Here is a 17749-nt window from a genome sequence, read left to right on the forward strand (position 1 = left end):
ATCAATAATGAAACTATGATTTCAGTCATATTGAAGAGGGATGGATGGATGGTCTTATCAGATTGGCTGATTGGTATTTACTGCACTCAGCACGTCACACAATGCTCACAGCCTGGCAGTCAAAATGAATGTACACTGTAAAAATAATTAGCACAAACATAAAGCAGATAAACTCTAAAAGCAAACAGATACAGGGCAAAATGATTTACCGGACATGATAAAATATAGAAATGCCAAACAGAAAAACAATAAACCACTTTCATGTCCATGTGGGAAGCAACTTAATTTTTATATAGAAACTTGAACAAGTTCTTTATTAAGGCTGCAGCTCAAAGAATACGAATATATCCTGTAACGTTACACATGAAGTCAGACTGCTTTCATAGTGATGTTTATATTAGAAATACTGAGTATAGACATGTGTTGAATAATACTGTCAGAGTTCAAGAAATAACCAGTTGCTGCATTTTCTGAGAAAGTGGAAACAGTTTCTGTAAACCTGTAAATTTGTCTTTTATCTTTTAAACAGCGACTGGCTTTTTCTGACGTTCCTCAAACGCCTCACTGTTTTATGTGAGTTTCAGTTTCATTGTGAGAATGGCAGCGGAGCAGATGATGTTCTCCGTGAGAAACCTCAATTTGAAGGTAATGGGTGCAGATTTGAATGCTTTGCTCGTTGACAACACCAGTGGTTCGGTTACTTACACTAGTAACTTGTGTTCAAGTTACTTATCATCAAGTTATGTTCAAGTAACGGAGTCAGAACTTCTGTTTATTCGACACATCAGCTACGGGCTGGAATTCGTCCAAAAATGACTTCACGTGTCCTCTCGCGATGGCTTTTTCTTTGATCAAAGAAATTTGTGAAGAATAATTGATGAGGACTTGGCAAAAGAGAAACGCTGTTAATAATATGATGATGACGTATCTGTCTGCCATGTTTAAACTTCCTGAAGACTGATTACAAGAAGCTCATCTTAGATTCTTTACCCATGCAGAGGCGGACTGACCCTCGAGTAACAGATCGTTTTATTCCGTAAAAGCAGGAATAAGCTGAGGGCACCATCAGAAGCACGCATCAAAAACAGGCACACGCTCAGCCTGTTTGTATCATTATTGGTCATGTTTACTTTCACTGTTTGACGTTTCCTGATGCTTTTGCTTGATGCTTAACTAGTATAGGCTATGGATTATAAGTATGTTCGTACTTCTTTCTACTCCATTTCGGACTTGATGTGTTTATTAAATTTTAGAGCACGTATGTATATGCAGCTATCGGTGTATATGTGTTTATTTTATATCTCCGTCAGGTTATCACCGTCGTCATCATCACCATCAACTATATTCTTATGGGCTCGCATTAAATGATCACGTCGTTGTTTTGTGTGTCAGTGTCCCGCTCTGTGCTTTGTTGTGTTCTTAGGCTGGTGTATAGTGAGTTTGTGATAGTGACCGTGGCTGCAGCGTGCTGTTAAACTCGGCTTTAAACTGCGCTTCAGAGGATGAAACTTTCTGTTGTTTGTACATTTTGCCCCCCGCAGCAAGCATGGTTGAAATAGTGACTTTAGCTCTTTTAGCTCTGTGGTAAAAACTGGCATGGCAGCAAAAACTGTGCCATGGATGGACAGGTATTGCTTCCATGTAGATTAGTAGTCCACTCATACTTTCCCTGACCAACAATAATAATAATAATAATAATAATAATAATAATAATAATAATAAATAATAATAATGATAATAATAATATAATTAATGATAATAATAACAATCTGTTTCATTTAAATTTAACTGTAGTTACTGAATACTTTAAAACTGTACACTGTACACAAAGGTGGAGAAAATGTTAAGATAATTTTCATTTTCAATATCAAAATTCCAGTTACTAGTATTTTTATGGCATCTTCATTAAACTGGGTTCACCTTCATCTGAACTGAACTGGTTTCAGCAGTGAGCTGTGTAACTGTGTTGTATTAACTAAAATAGATAAGATCCGATCAGGGAAATGCAGCGGGGACTTTCTCCAGGCTGTAGTTTAAGGGACATTCATGTTGAAATGAGCTGTGGTGTGATTTCTTGCAGACTGATACTGATCCAGGGATCCACCTTCCTGCATAGTTTCTTTTTCATGAACCTTTTAGGGGATTTCACAGCAGTCAAGTTAGAGCTTGTAGTTATTGTCTTGTCTTAGCGGAAATCATTAAAGTAGCCATGCTGTCTAGCCCCATCACTTGGTTATAATGTGTTCAGGTGACAGTTACCTATGAATTCATTAGATTTCTGTCATCACCAACATTGCACACTGCTTCATCTTAATCCTCAGTCTTGTCTCAAAGCTTATATGAATATTAGTGGTGCAACGGATCAAAAATCTCACGGTTCGGATCGGATCACGGTTTTAAGTCACGGATCGGATCAATTTTCGGATCAGCAAAAAAAGAAAAAAATTTAACATTAACTTATTGAAGTATTTTTTGCCTGTTAAAAACATTAAACTCAAGACTCATTAACGCAATTATATAAAAACAAATTATGGTACAATATAGGGCTTTGTATCTACCACTCAATTTGCATAATTATGATTAAGGAACTGACCTCACAGCCCATTGTTCCTCCAGTGGGCTGGTTTCAGTCATTATGCAAATGTAGTGTTTATAAGATTTGGGGAAACCTGCAGTCAGCTGAGACTGAAGAAGTCACTTGGATGAGTGACGAAACGTTTCTCCCTCAAAACGCTACGTCCAGATGAACAGATTCAACTTTTGGAGATTTACTTTCCTGGATGATTGAGAATGCATCAAGACTACCACTCAATTCAATTCAATTTTATTTATAAAGCGTCAAATCACAACAACAGTCGCCTCAAGGCGCTTTATATTGTAAGGTAGACCCTACAATAATACACACTGCTCATTATATCGCACTCCGTTGTGATATAATGAGCGGTCACGTTCACGTAGCTTTCCCTGTCCTTGGAGCTCCACCCATTTGTAGTTAGAGCAACAGAAGATGCCTGGGACAGTTCAGCCATAACTTTAAACTTTTCCTGCTCATACATGCTTGGAACGATCTTGCCACTAAAGTGGACGTGCAACGGGATATCATAGCGGGGCTCAAGCACGTTCATCATAGTTTAAACCCCTTGTTTTGCACAACGGAACACGGCCTCTCGCCTGTAGCTAAACACCCCAATAGCTTTTGTAATAGCTTTAGCCCGGTCGGATTGGGCAGCAAAGGGCTGCTTAAATACCGCAAACTCCTCTGCTCCTCCACTTGGACCGCTAGCGCTGGCCATAACTATTGCTTGACAGACCCACCACGCACACCACACACATACTTTTTTTTCCCTTCTTTTTCGAATCTTCGGATCACGTGCATGCCGAACCGTGGAGTGGGATCGGTTCGGATTACGGATCAACCGTGATCCATTGCACCACTAATGAATATGATTAATTTCCAGTGTTTTTGTAGTTGAACGTGTGATTGTTAGTCCTCCTGACACATCATGACAGTCGGGGTGCCATTGCCTCGCCTGCATATGTTTCCAAAGACCATCACTGATCCACCACCGAGGTGGTCGTGCTTGTTTGTTCAGAGACATTCACACCTGAGGCCTGCTGCAGGTCATTTTGTAGTGCTGGAAGTGCTCCTTGCATAAAGAAGTAGATAAAGCTGATGGGTTAAGGCAGTGGCGGTCCTAGCCTGTTTGGCACCCTGGGCGAAGACTCCCTCCACACACACACACACACACACACACAGGATTGTACATTAACATAGAACTTTTGTCAGAACCATACTGAATTTCACAAGAGAAACACACACACACACACACATATGAAGAGAGAGAGAGTATGCATAGTATGCAAACGGCTACCAAACAGCCATCATAATTCGTCATACAATGAGAACAGGACAAATCAACAATTGACAATGACTAATTAATATTTAAATCTGTAACATAATGAATTGTTTGGAGTTTAGTCTGTTACTGTTACTATTTTTACCATTTCTTCTTGGAGCAACTGTAACCCACATAACTTCCTCAGGGATTAATAACGTATGATTCTGATTGTTTCAGGATACATGACCTGGCATTATCCAATGACACATCTGCTTACCTGTATCTTTTGCTCGTTTCTCCTCCTCCTCTTTTCTCTTTTTTTCTAAACTGAGGACCTGATGGCTTTGAATCCAGGATTCAAATCATGAATACATAATGGGCTTGGATTTACAACATTATGAATGAAATGTGTTCTATTTGGAAGCAGCAGGGCTCCCCCTCCCCTTTCCACGGGTTGTGTGTAAGACATTAAATCATCAAAATATAAAATATAAATTTTAAATTGTTAGTGATCCCTTTACCCCGAGTTCTAAAGTGTATATTTATTTTCTTACTCTTCTTATATTTATTGTTTGTTTACTTGCACTGCTGCAAATGGAGCCTCGTCGTCTCGTCTCTCTATATATTGGACTGTATAGCGGAGATGACAATAAAGTTTACTTTGAATTCAGCAGCGAGCAGGCGCACCGAGGAAAAATATCGGTGCAAATTATAAGTCTGTATCATAATGTCTGCTGTTTTCGTGTTTATTGGTTTGTTTTTATTTTGTTTTATTTTGCGAGTTGGTTATTAGATGCTGCTCCAGCCAGCCAGAGAATCCCCCGCCGCCCCGCCCTCTCCTCCCTGTGCCGCAAGCAGCAGGCGCACCTCGCAAACGGAGGGCGCCCTTACTCTCCGCAAATGGGCGATAGAAAACCGATCGGTGCCTATGCCATTCCCAATATGCGCTGGCATGACGTCGCGCAGCATGAGTATGAGGAATTTTTTTTTTTTTTTTTTTTTTTTGCCGATGCCCGTGATGCCGCCCCCCACCACGATGCCGCCCCGGGCAACCGCCCGTGTCGCCCGTATCTAAAACCGCTACTGGGTTAAGGACCTTCTACAGCTCTGTCCAGCTCTGCTTTAGTAACTGCCTGTGTTCTGGAACACTGCACTGATAGCAACATTTATCCCCGCAGTCCTACTACTGCACAAGTATTTCACAGATTTTTTCATGTATAAAGGACAAATATAAGAGCAAATATTCAAAAGCCAAGTAGAGATATAATATTTACTAATAAGTGTTTCTGAGAAGCACAAGTCATTTCTCATTATAATATCTGATTCTTTGAACACAGCTCAAACAGTCTAACCTGTCAAACCGGTCACAGTGATGTAACGAAGGTGTGGAGAAACATGCAAGCATGTAGAGAGGAAGCAGTGTTCCTTCACTTTATCCTATAAAGGTTTACAGAGCAAGACAGCTGTTGTATACAGAAGTGCTCGGGACACCAGAGAGCTGCACACTGATGGATTTTGTGGCTGAAAGTCCAGTGAGTAGATCACTGATCGGTTGCAATGGTATTAGCCTACTGTTAAACATTAGCAGTTTGATTATGTTCTCAGGAAAACAACTCAGGGTGAATGTGTTATTGTTGCAGGTGTAACATAATATTTGAGTCACTCAAGAAAAAGTTTAATAATAAAAGATCTGAATCACATTATCAGCTCCATTGACAGACGTTTCATTATGTTATGTAACAGACCTGTACAAGACACATGAAGGTATTTGAGACGTTACAGAGCTACAGAGACTTTATTGCTGTCTGTGTAGAAATGTGTCTAAAAAACAGAAATACTGCAAACCCATTGTATCACTGTGAAAACTAATTTGGCTGCTTGTCAGTTTCAGTTTACTGTATGTGTTTTGTAACCGGCAACTAATCTTCCCCTACCTATAACTCAGAGGACCAGAATAAATGGGACACAGCTCTAAACAGGATGAGGATTCAGTGAATAGTAACAAGACAAAGCCAAAGTTTTAGAATTATGTATATTTAGAGTAAATTGCCCAACACAAATATAAATAAATCACAATTTTATCATTCTTTTAATTATTCTCATCACCCTATTTTGTCCACTTAAAGAAAACCTCTTACTAATACATATGAAAGAAGACCAAACACAAACTGCAACTGCCTTTCCTTCCCTAAGCTGACACTGTTTGTCAGTAGCCGAGCATCCACAGTTTTAGGATATCATTTTAAATTATATTGCGATGATAGAAGTCTTTTCTTTGCACTGAATCCAAGCACTTTGCAACCTGTTCTCTAATGTTATTTATTCCTCCTGTCTTACTATTTATATTTCGTTCTGTCACAGTTTGTATGGAGCATCCACAATTTTGTTGTATATGTACAATGACAATAAAGGGCTATTCTATTCTATTCTATTCTATTCTATTGTGTTGTAATAAAAAAAAGTTTTAGTATAGCCCTTCCCCTTTGGGGGGATTTGTACTCTTTGACTTCTCTGTGACACTGCACCTCAAAGTGCTTACAGTTTCTTTACTCTGCTGTGAAAACTTTCACCTGCATGTTCTCAGTGCTGAGGTCAATAAGCTGCTGCAGTGCTTGATAGCTTTAATCAAGTCAGAGGTAATGTGACTCTCCCCCCAGCTTGATGTTTGTCTGAAGGTCTAGGCTTGGGTATGACTTGGTGTGAGGACAGAGAGGAGGAAGTCCATCCCTCTAAAACTAGTCTATGTAGACCAAAAAACAAAGCTCGAGGTGAAATGACAATCTCTAACTATCCACGACTCTTCTCTGTATCAGAGCTCAGCACCTGATTATCATTCACAATCACTGCTCTGTGTGTCCTTTGTATTGAAGCCCGAGCAGCAGCAGCAGCAGCACATGCCACACTCTAATGGACCTGCTGGACCTGAAACTGGAAATAAACTAAATTCTGTGTCCATGAAAACTGACCAGCCAATGGAGTCTCATTTAAAAAAATGTGCTGATGGAAGGTAAATTTGGAGAGGAATTTTAGACACAATAGTTTTTTTATGTAAAAAAAATATTTACAGAATGTCATTTATTAACATTTATCATTGCTTTTTCATTTCAGGATTGATCACAGACTACAATCTTCTGGATTTTCACCCAGCTGTGTCTCCTTCAACAGCAACAAGTCAAAAAGCATGATTTATAGGTTTAAAAAGCAAGATCCTGATGAGCTGAAGTAAGCTGTCAGTAAAATGTCTCTGATGTGTCTTTGAATTGTGGTGTTATGGTTCTTACATCTGGTGACAGGGCAGGAGAGCTTTGCTAATGTACACAACGAACAGACACACACACTGATATTAGGAATCCATATTTCCTGCTGTCAGACAGCTTCATGCACAGTGTATGTTTTAGTGAAAGATACAAACTTTTTTAAATCTAATTTCTCTCTCATGAGCCTCCTTGATCTATACTTCTTCCCTCACAGTTTAAAACTCAAACTTTTTGGAGTCGTAATGTCTCAGGGAGATGATGATATAAGGACATTGTCTTAATCTTTCCACCAATTAAACTGGTTTGGTCATCATTTGCTATTTCTCCCTGCTTACAGTACAAGGATAGACAAACTGTGTAGAACCAGGAGCAGTTATTGCACCTATAGAGGATGATAACAAATTAACATGTGTTAAAATCATTAGGCATTTCTAGTGGTTCAAGGATTAGGTGGGACAGCATAATGTCAAGCTTGGTCCGGATTCATTGATTTGATGCTATGCAGATCTTTGCAGGTAGATATCTACAGGGAGTGCAGAATTATTAGGCAAGTTGTATTTTTGAGGAATAATTTTATTATTGAACAACAACCATGTTCTCAATGAACCCAAAAAACTCATTAATATCAAAGCTGAATGTTTTTGGAAGTAGTTTTTAGTTTGTTTTCAGTTTTAGCTATTTTAGGGGGATATCTGTGTGTGCAGGTGACTATTACTGTGCATAATTATTAGGCAACTTAACAAAAAACAAATATATACCCATTTCAATTACTTATTTTTACCAGTGAAACCAATATAACATCTCCACATTCACAAATATACATTTCTGACATTCAAAAACAAAACAAAAACAAATCAGCGACCAATATAGCCACCTTTCTTTGCAAGGACACTCAAAAGCCTGCCATCCATGGATCCTGTCAGTGTTTTGATCTGTTCACCATCAACATTGCGTGCAGCAGCAACCACAGCCTCCCAGACACTGTTCAGAGAGGTGTACTGTTTTCCCTCCTTGTAAATCTCACATTTGATGATGGACCACAGGTTCTCAATGGGGTTCAGATCAGGTGAACAAGGAGGCCATGTCATTAGTTTTTCTTCTTTTATACCCTTTCTTGCCAGCCACGCTGTGGAGTACTTGGACGCGTGTGATGGAGCATTGTCCTGCATGAAAATCATGTTTTTCTTGAAGGATGCAGACTTCTTCCTGTACCACTGCTTGAAGAAGGTGTCTTCCAGAAACTGGCAGTAGGACTGGGAGTTGAGCTTGACTCCATCCTCAACCCGAAAAGGCCCCACAAGCTCATCTTTGATGATACCAGCCCAAACCAGTACTCCACCTCCACCTTGCTGGCATCTGAGTCGGACTGGAGCTCTCTGCCCTTTACCAATCCAGCCACGGGCCCATCCATCTGGCCCATCAAGACTCACTCTCATTTCATCAGTCCATAAAACCTTAGAAAAATCAGTCTTGAGATATTTCTTGGCCCAGTCTTGACATTTCAGCTTGCGCGTCTTGTTCAGTGATGGTCGTCTTTCAGCCTTTCTTACCTTGGCCATGTCTCTGAGTATTGCACACCTTGTGCTTTTGGGCACTCCAGTGATGTTGCAGCTCTGAAATATGGCCAAACTGGTGGCAAGTGGCATCTTGGCAGCTGCACGCTTGACTTTTCTCAGTTCATGGGCAGTTATTTTGCGCCTTGGTTTTTCCACACGCTTCTTGCGACCCTGTTGACTATTTTGAATGAAACGCTTGATTGTTCGATGATCACGCTTCAGAAGCTTTGCAATTTTAAGACTGCTGCATCCCTCTGCAAGATATCTCACTATTTTTGACTTTTCTGAGCCTGTCAAGTCCTTCTTTTGACCCATTTTGCCAAAGGAAAGGAAGTTGCCTAATAATTATGCACACCTGATATAGGGTGTCGATGTCATTAGACCACACCCCTTTTCATTACAGAGATGCACATCACCTAATATGCTTAATTGGTAGTAGGCTTTCGAGCCTATACAGCTTGGAGTAAGACAACATGCATGAAGAGGATGATGTGGACAAAATACTCATTTGCCTAATAATTCTGCACTCCCTGTACATGTTGTAGGAGCATCGTAAATCTTTTTAAAAATATATCATTTGTAATGCTTGTCCTTTTGTTTCCCTGCTGCACAGAAAACATGATTAACTGTAGCAATTGTGTTTTGTAGTGAAGTTCTTAAACAGTTCATTGTGCTTCTTTGAAAGTTGCTATAGCACCTTGTTTTTACCCTGAAAGGGGGATGGATGTTCTGAGTTTAGGGCGACTCTAATAAGTTATAGTGCTAAATAATGTTGGCAGGCACATCTTTGTAGAACCTGGACTCTGTAGATGTGCGACCTGGAAAAGTAAACCGTTATCAGAACAAGGATATAGGTTTACTTTTTTTTTAAGCATTTATTGCTATTTATGCTATTTAATGAGAGATAATATAAGCTAATTATTTTATGGTTCATCCACAGGATTGAGGACTGGGAGAACTCAGAGGATCAAAGTCATCAGTTTGACCTGGACTCCATATTTAGGGTTTGTCCATGTTAAAACTAATATTTTAAATATGGTCAGTTCACAGACATACCCATGCTATATTTTGCAAACCTGTGGTTTGCCAGTCTGGCCACCATAGAACTGATGTGTGGCTTCATTAGTCTAATTGTATTCTTCACTTGCGTTCTATTACAGCAACTGGAGGACAATATTATCTCTTTTGTGAAAAATGAATTGAAAAACCTGCAGAAGAGTGTGAGTCCAGATAACTCAGAAGGCAATGAGTTTGAGGATGACAGGTTTTTGGGGTGTGACGATAAACAGCAGAAAGAGTCATTTCTGAAGATCGCACTGCACTTCCTAAGAAAAATGAACCGGGGGAAGCTGGCTGACTGTCTACAGAACAGTAAGACAACCTTCCAAAGATTTACCCCACTGAATGAAGACTAAATGGCTGATCCACTGATAGATTCAAATACTCATGCTTTAGGAGAATGCATAATTGGTGGTAGGTTTGATGTACCTTTGTACTTTTAAAAATCCTGGTTTGTGTGTGTTCTTTCAGAATGCCATGCTGCAGTTTGTCAGCATAAATTTAAATACAGTCTGAAGATGAAATTTCAGTGTGTCCTTGAGGGCATTTCTAAAGCAAGAAACCCTACCCATCTGAATCAGATCTACACTGAACTCAACATCACAGATGGGGATACTACAGAGGTCAATAATGAACATGAAGTCAGACAGCTTGAAACATCATCCAGGAAAGTAGACAGGCCAGAAACAACAATCAAACGAGAAGACATTTTTAAAGGTTTACCTGGAAAAAAGGAAGTGATCAGAACAGTGCTCACAAAGGGAGTGGCCGGCATTGGGAAAACAGTCTTAACTCAGAAGTTCACTCTGGACTGGGCTGAAAACATAAGCAACCAGGACATCCAGTTTACATTTCCATTTACTTTCAGAGAGCTGAATGTACTGAAAGAGAAAAACTTCAGCTTGGTGGAACTTGTTCATCACTTCTTTACTGACATAAAAAAAGCAGGAATCTGCAGCTTTGATGAGTTTCGGGTCATGTTCATCTTTGACGGTCTGGACGAGTGTCGATTTTCTCTGGACTTTCACAACACTGAGATCCTGACTGACGCTACACAATTTGCCTCAGTGGATGTGTTGCTAATAAACCTCATCAGGGGTAATCTGCTTCCCTATGCTCACCTCTGGATAACCACACGGCCTGCAGCAGCCAGTCAGATTCCTCCTGAGTTTGTTGACATGGTGACAGAAGTCAGAGGGTTCACCGATGAACAGAAAGAGGAGTACTTCAGGAAGAGATTCAAAAATGAAGACCAGGCCACAAGCATTGTTTCCCACATCAAGTCATCACGGAGCCTACACATCATGTGCCACATCCCAGTCTTCTGTTGGATCACTGCTACAGTTCTGGATGATGTACGGAAGACTAGAGAGGGAGCAGAGCTACCAAAGACTCTGACTGAGATCTACATCCATTTCCTGGTGGTTCAGTCTAAAGTAAGGAAGATCAAGTATCATGGTGATGCTGAAACAGATCCACACTGGAATTCAGAGAGCAAGAAGATGATTGAATCTCTGGGAAAACTGGCTTTTGACCAGTTACAGAAAGGAAACCTGATCTTTTATGAATCAGACCTGATGGAGTGTGGCATCGATATCAGAGCAGCCTCGGTGTACTCAGGAGTGTTCACACAGATCTTTAAAGAGGAGAGCGGACTGTACCAGGACAGGGTGTTCTGCTTCATCCATCTGAGTGTTCAGGAGTTTCTGGCTGCTCTTCATGTCCATCTGACCTTCATCAACTCTGGTATTAATCTGCTGGAAGATCAGCTAAAAATGCCTTTATTGTCTAAACTGTTTAAAGAAAGAAATTATTTAAAATATCTCCACCAGAGTGCTATTGACAAGGCCTTGGAAAGTCCAAATGGACACCTGGACTTGCTCCTCCGATTCCTCCTGGGTCTTTCAACTCAGACCAATCAGGGTCTCCTTCGAGGCTTGCTGACAGACACACAAAGACATTTTGAAAGCAATCAGGAAACAATCCAGCACATTAAGAAGAAAATTGGTGAGAATCTGTCTGCAGAGAAAAACATCAATCTCTTCCACTGTCTCAATGAACTGAACGATCGTTCTCTAGTGGAGGAGATCCAACAGTCTCTGAGATCAGGAAGTCTCCCTATAGATAAACTGTCTCCAGCTCAGTGGTCAGCTCTGGCCTTCATCTTACTGTCATCAGAAAATGATCTGGATGTGTTTGACCTGAAGAAATACTCTGCTTCAGAGGAGGCTCTCCTAAGGCTGTTGCCTGTGGTCAAAGCCTCAAGAAAAGCCGTGTAAGTACACAGAAAGGTACACATGTATTGAAAACAAAGTGCATAGATATTTGAAATTAGTGAATAGAGTCTTCTCTGTGAAACAGAAAATAAGGCTAAATAAATCTTTCCTTTCTTTTTTCCTAGATTGACTTTCTGCACTCTTGCAAAGAGAAGTTTTGAGGCCTTGTCTTCAGTTTTTACTTCTGAGTCCTCTAGACTGAGAGAACTGGACCTGAGTAACAACAACCTTCAGGATTCAGGATTGAAGCTATTATCTGCTGGACTTGGGAGTCCACAGTGTATACTGGACAATCTCAGGTCAGATGGATATAGTTCTGCCTTACTTAAAAGAAAGCAAATCCCGTTTTGCAGTTGACTGTGGAATTTTTAGTAGTGAGGAAATTTTGCATCTGGATTGGACAAATGTTTGTTGTACCAGTCTACATGCTTAGATGCTTAATTTTATACACCTGTGGCTATGGAAATGATTGAAACACTTAAACTGAATGATTTAGATGCTTGACTGAAAAGTTCTACCGCCCAACACCCATTTCACCTGACCTCTTTGGCACTTCCTGTGGGTGGTGGGCTTACAGGACAGGAAGCCCATATCTCTTCTTTGGGCTGCACCCAGCCAGGCCCCATGGGCTAAGGCCCGACCACCAAATGCTCTCCCTCCAGCTCCTTCCTTTTTAGTCTGTGGGACTTTGGAAGCAGCTGATAGGTACTGGCAGTCCAAGCAGAATGTGGAATAGGCGGTAGCTGAAGCAAAAACTTGGAGCTTGGTCTGATCTTTTGGCAGTAAGTCGAACTTATTCTCAGTGGGTGTCTGACTCAGCCCTTTGTCACTGAATACATTCATAATTTTTATGGACAGAATTTCTAGTTGTAGCCAAGTGACAGAAGGCTTCCACTTTGGTGGCCTCAGAATCTCATCTCTGCTTTTAGGAGAGGATGTTTCCTTGTTGTTGTTGGCCTCATCAGGTGGTGGTCTCCAGCTCTCACTGGTGTGATTTGCAGCCGAATGTGAAACAGCGGGAATAGGAATTAGCACTTCCAAATCTGAGGCCATGGTCCTCAGCCAAAAAAGGGTGGAGTGCTCACTCCAGGTCAGAGATGAGTTGCTGCCCCAAAGCAGAGGAGTTTAAGTATTTCAGGGTCTTAAACTCCTCTGCTTGAGATCCTTGAGGAGAGAGGGGAGTGAGAGATTGACTGAGGTATCAAGGCAGTGTCGGAGAGTGATGGGGATGCTGTGAGAGAGAGCTGATCACAACAGCAAAGCTGTCAATTTAACGGTTTATCCCTATACTCACCTTTCACCACAAGCTCTGTTTATTGACAGAAAGAATGATATCACAGATACAAGCAGCAGAAATTAGCTTCATCTAAAGGTGGCTGGCCTCTTCCTTAGTGATAGGGTGAGGAGTTCAGTCAAGAGGGTTTCAGAGTAGAGCCACTACTCCTCCACGTTGAAAAGAGACAGTTGCGGTGCTTTGGTCATCTAATTAAGATTCCTCCTGGGCACCTTCTGCATGAGGTGTTCCAGGCATGTCACACGAGAGGGAGGCCCCTGGGGAGACCAAGGACACGCTGAGGGAATACCTACCTTTTTTTGCATATATTATCTCACACGCAGTTATGGTCTCTCATTGATAATTTTATACTTTCATGAATTTCCTGTTTTCTATTCTTCAAACAATAGTAATGTGGGATATGTAAGAGTTAGTGCCACTTTTAGATAGATTAGACGGGTAGATAAGAGTACATCTTATTCAAAAACTACTGACATGTCACTTTAACACAAATATTGCTATTCATCATTTTCTTCAGGCTGAATGGCTGTTTCATAACAGAACAAAATGTTGGCTCCCTGGCCTCAGTTCTCAGCTCCCAAACCTGCAGCCTGAGAGAGTTGGACCTGAGTAACAACAACCTGCAGGATTCAGGAGTGGAACAACTGTCTTGTAGCTTGCAGGGTCCTTCCTGCATGCTAGAAACTCTGAGGTCAGATTGCAGTACAGTGCTGCTCTAGGGGAAACAGGGGAAAATAAGTTGTTTCAAAACTAACTCCAGTATCACCAATAAAGTCAATTTAATTTTATCACAGTCATGCTAAACACCAGATGACTGTATAATGTCAGACTGTACTGTCTATATTAGTGCTGTCAGCGTTAATCTCGTTAAAATGACGTTAATGCCATAACCGCATTAACGCGGCAAATCTCGGTTAGTGAGTTAGGGTGGATTGCCCCATGCGTGGGGCTGCACGGTGTCAACGTGTTAGCGTGGTTAGCTCGTTAATGCATTAGCGCCGTGCAGCCCCATGAACAGGGCAATGCGCGCTAGCTCGCTAACCGAGATTTGCCTTATTTTGTGGTTATGGCATTAACGTCATTTTAATGAGATTAACGCTGACAGCACTAGTCTATATAGTCGCCTTGAGGCAACTTTTGTTGTGATTTGGCACTATATAAATAAAATTGAATTGAATTGAATTGAATATATGTCTGTACTGACTAGTATTGACTATACTGAAGGTATTTAATTGGGCTATTTATTATTACAAGTAAACACCCCAAAAATGTGATAAGATCTTGATAACTTTTTTCACTTAAAATGTTATTTCTCTTATTGTCTCTTTAGACTGAGTGTCTGTAACCTCTCTGAAACAAGCTGTGCAGCCCTGTCCTCAGTTCTCAGCTTGCAATCATCTAGTCTCAGAGAGCTGGATGTGAATAATAACAACCTGCAAGATTCAGGAGTAAAATTGCTGGTCATAGGACTGAAGAATCCACACTGTAGACTGGAAACTCTCAGGTCAGGTTTCTCTAATCTAATCAAATGGTCATCTTTAAATTCAGTATAATCTTTTTGTGTGTCACACCAGTTGCACATCTATTCTGTTTGTTCCTATGGTACCATTTTTCAGGTACCTTTGTTGATTTCAACATCTCAACAGTCTAGTCCAGTCTAAAACACATCTTGGCACCTTTCTATACAGTGGCTTTTATTATTGTTTAGATATGAATCTATTTCTCTGAGAGCAATGGATCTTTTTCATTAAAATAAATTAAAATATTGTATTTATGTAAAAACTGAAATTTTATAGTGTTGGTCAGCTTGTCTTAATACTAGCCCACATCACCTGGTGGTCAGGTTATTCTCTTCTACACATCGAGTTGGCAAAACTCATTTATGACATATAATATAGGCAGCTTTAACCTGCCTGCAGTTGCTGCACTCTCCATGCCACTTGGCAGAACAGATCCATACTGCCAAATATGAATACTTGCAGATGAAAATAGCAATGGTAATTTAACAGTAATGGTCATTGCATTACAGAAAAAAGGGGATAAAATGCTTAATTTCTTTGTGTGTTCTCAGGATATCAGGCTGTTTGATTACAGAGGAAGGCTGTGCTTCTCTAGCCTCAGCCCTGACTTCTAACCCCTCTCATCTGAGAGAGCTGGACCTGAGCTACAATCACCCAGGAGACTCAGGAAAAAGGCTGCTATCTTCTGGGCTTGAAGATCCCCGTTGGAGACTACAGAGTCTCAGGTATGGAAAAATGTATTGCACTCAAAGATAATGACAAAGAGGAGAAAAAAGCTAAATAGGTAGAGCCATAAGTAGATTAACTGGATAGTTACTTTATGAATGCTTCATTACTTTATTAGAAGAAACAAGGCAACAGATTTAGTGTGTACAAATTTGTGGATTTGAAGTTTTCAAGTCATCTGAACTTTATTTGTAGAGCGACATTCTATGTACTTCATGAAATAGTAAAGTGATGATAACAGTAAAAATAAATGAATGATAATTCAAAGCAGAACAGATCAAATATACTTTGATCCTGTGTATTCAGCTTGTTTACAAGTGTTCCATACTGATGTAAAATGCATTCGTGAAGAACACAGTTATTACTCCAACACTGGCAGTAAATAAGTGAAGTGTGTGGATGAAAGTGCATTGTGAAAAGACTGTGTTGGTCCTGATAGTCTTCCTCATTCAGGTTGGAGCCTGCTGGTGTCCAGTGGCTCAGACAAGGTCTGAGGAAGTGTAAGTATGTTTTAAAATGAGTCAGGAAAAATTAAAATGACCAAAACTTACTGTGGATGAAGATGATCTCCAACGTTAGTTGTCATGAAAATGTTAATAATGAGCAGATTATGTCCTTTTGTCTTCATTAGATTTCTGTCAGCTCACAGTCAACACAGATACAGTAAACAGAAACCTCAAACTGTCTGACAACAACAGGAACGTGACATACGTGAAAGAAAATCAGTCATATCCTGATCATCCAGACAGATTTGACCAGAATCATCAGCTGCTGTGCAGAGATGGTCTGACTGGCCGCTGTTACTGGGAGGTTGAGTGGAGTGGAGGTGTGCATATATCAGTGAGTTACAAGAGAATCAGCAGGAGAGGAGAAAGAAATGACAGTTGGTTTGGAGGGAATCCTCAGTCCTGGAGTCTGTTCACCGATGGTGGTTACTCTATCTGGCATGATACAAAAGGAACATCCATCCCTTCCTGTTCCTCTTCTTCCTCTGTCTCTGGCAGAGTAGCAGTGTATGTGGACTGTCCCGCTGGCATTCTGTCTTTTTACAGAGTCTCCTCTGACGAGCTGATCCACCTCCACACCTTCAACACCACGTTTGATGTTGATGAACCTCTGTATCCTGGGTTTGGACTCTGGTCTTGGTCTTACTTATCACTGGCTTCCTCGGTACGTTTGTGTTCTTTGCAGAAATAATTCACTTTTGTTAAATAAACTCAGACTGTTGACTGTGTCACACTGGTCAGGATCACACACAGCTACACTAACTAAGCATTTAAAGTGAGTTTCACTATTAGCCACATTCACTCACAAATATTCATGCAGTGCTTTAATCTATGTCTATAAGCACTTTTTATCTGTCATGCACAAACTGACTGCTGGCTGCACTGGATACCCTCTTATACATTTATTAAAGGAGGAAATTAGCAAAACAGTTGTTGTAACCAGGCTGTAAACGTGTTTGTTATGTTGTTGCCATGTTGTAAAAATGTTAATATTTTCATATTTTTTTAACAGTATACTTGTAGATGTGTTTTCAAAAAGTACTTGTATAAAATGTAAATGAACACAGAAATCAATCTGCAAACTATTTAAACATAATATTTATTAAAGACAATATGAAGAAACACATAAAATTCTGAGAAAGTGTAACTTTTTAAAAAATTCCAGTTTGAATGGGGTGCCAGCTGAATGTTTGCGTCTTTTGAAAGGACTCGTCGCACAATTTTTTCCAATTTTCTGTTGTTCATTTCTAATGAGTTCATGGCACGAGTTGGAATGAATTGCACCACTGGTTGGTTTCCTGTTCTTAGCTAACAGGAATGGCACCCAGTGTGATCTAATGCTGCTGTAGCCCATCTGCTTCCAGGTTTGATGTGCTGTTTGTTTAAAGATGCTCTTCTGCATACCTTGTGTTATGATATCATGTGGTTTTATTTTGAATATGTTAAAATAATACAATAACAAAAAAGGAAAATGACAAGTTGAGATTTCTACGTCACACAGAGGATAAATACTGGGTGAGAACACCCAGTCAAAGCCCCCCTTGTTCCCTGTATATTGCAAAACTAGAGTGATCGCTCTAGTTTCTCACAAAGTCTGTTCCATAGCTTCACTCCCAATCCAGTATCATGGCAAAGCGTGTAATAGACACGCTGGTCCACAGTGTCCATTTCCCACCCAGGTTAAGCGTGAGCTGCAGAAGTTGCAGTAAGCTGCAG

At 40.4% G+C, this 17749-nt stretch overlaps 1 protein-coding gene across 3 annotated transcripts; it reads left to right on the forward strand.

Moving 5' to 3' along the window:
* The first annotated feature begins 254 nt into the window (after positions 1–254).
* On the forward strand, positions 255–16789 carry LOC100698944 (NLR family CARD domain-containing protein 3). 3 transcript variants are annotated; one of them, XM_025909654.1, is made up of 12 exons: positions 255–645; positions 6710–6846; positions 6948–7061; positions 9593–9656; positions 9813–10023; positions 10183–11986; positions 12113–12286; positions 13799–13972; positions 14612–14785; positions 15353–15526; positions 15981–16027; positions 16159–16789. In XM_025909654.1, exons 1-12 carry the CDS (start codon positions 598–600, stop codon positions 16722–16724), a joined length of 3687 nt encoding a protein of 1228 aa, XP_025765439.1. In that variant the 5' UTR covers positions 255–597; the 3' UTR covers positions 16725–16789. The 3 variants fall into 3 exon arrangements, with proteins under 3 accessions (XP_025765439.1, XP_025765443.1, XP_025765445.1); XM_025909658.1 differs by lacking the exon at positions 255–645 and adding an exon at positions 4857–5371; XM_025909660.1 differs by lacking the exon at positions 255–645 and adding an exon at positions 6294–6607.
* The last annotated feature ends 960 nt before the right edge of the window (positions 16790–17749 follow it).

The sequence above is a fragment of the Oreochromis niloticus genome, linkage group LG2, assembly GCF_001858045.2.
Source record: "Oreochromis niloticus isolate F11D_XX linkage group LG2, O_niloticus_UMD_NMBU, whole genome shotgun sequence".
In the NCBI taxonomy this organism is placed as follows: domain Eukaryota; kingdom Metazoa; phylum Chordata; class Actinopteri; order Cichliformes; family Cichlidae; genus Oreochromis; species Oreochromis niloticus.

What these genes read in the sequence shown, in the direction of transcription:
- LOC100698944 (XM_025909654.1), top strand. Translation starts at nt 598, where the DNA reads ATGGCAGCGGAGCAGATGATGTTCTCCGTGAGAAACCTCAATTTGAAG. An exon ending in GGCTGACTGTCTACAGAACA is followed by an intron (nt 10,024 to 10,182) that starts GTAAGACAACCT and finishes GTGTTCTTTCAG; the next exon opens with AATGCCATGCTGCAGTTTGT. An exon ending in TGGAGACTACAGAGTCTCAG is followed by an intron (nt 15,527 to 15,980) that starts GTATGGAAAAAT and finishes TTCCTCATTCAG; the next exon opens with GTTGGAGCCTGCTGGTGTCC.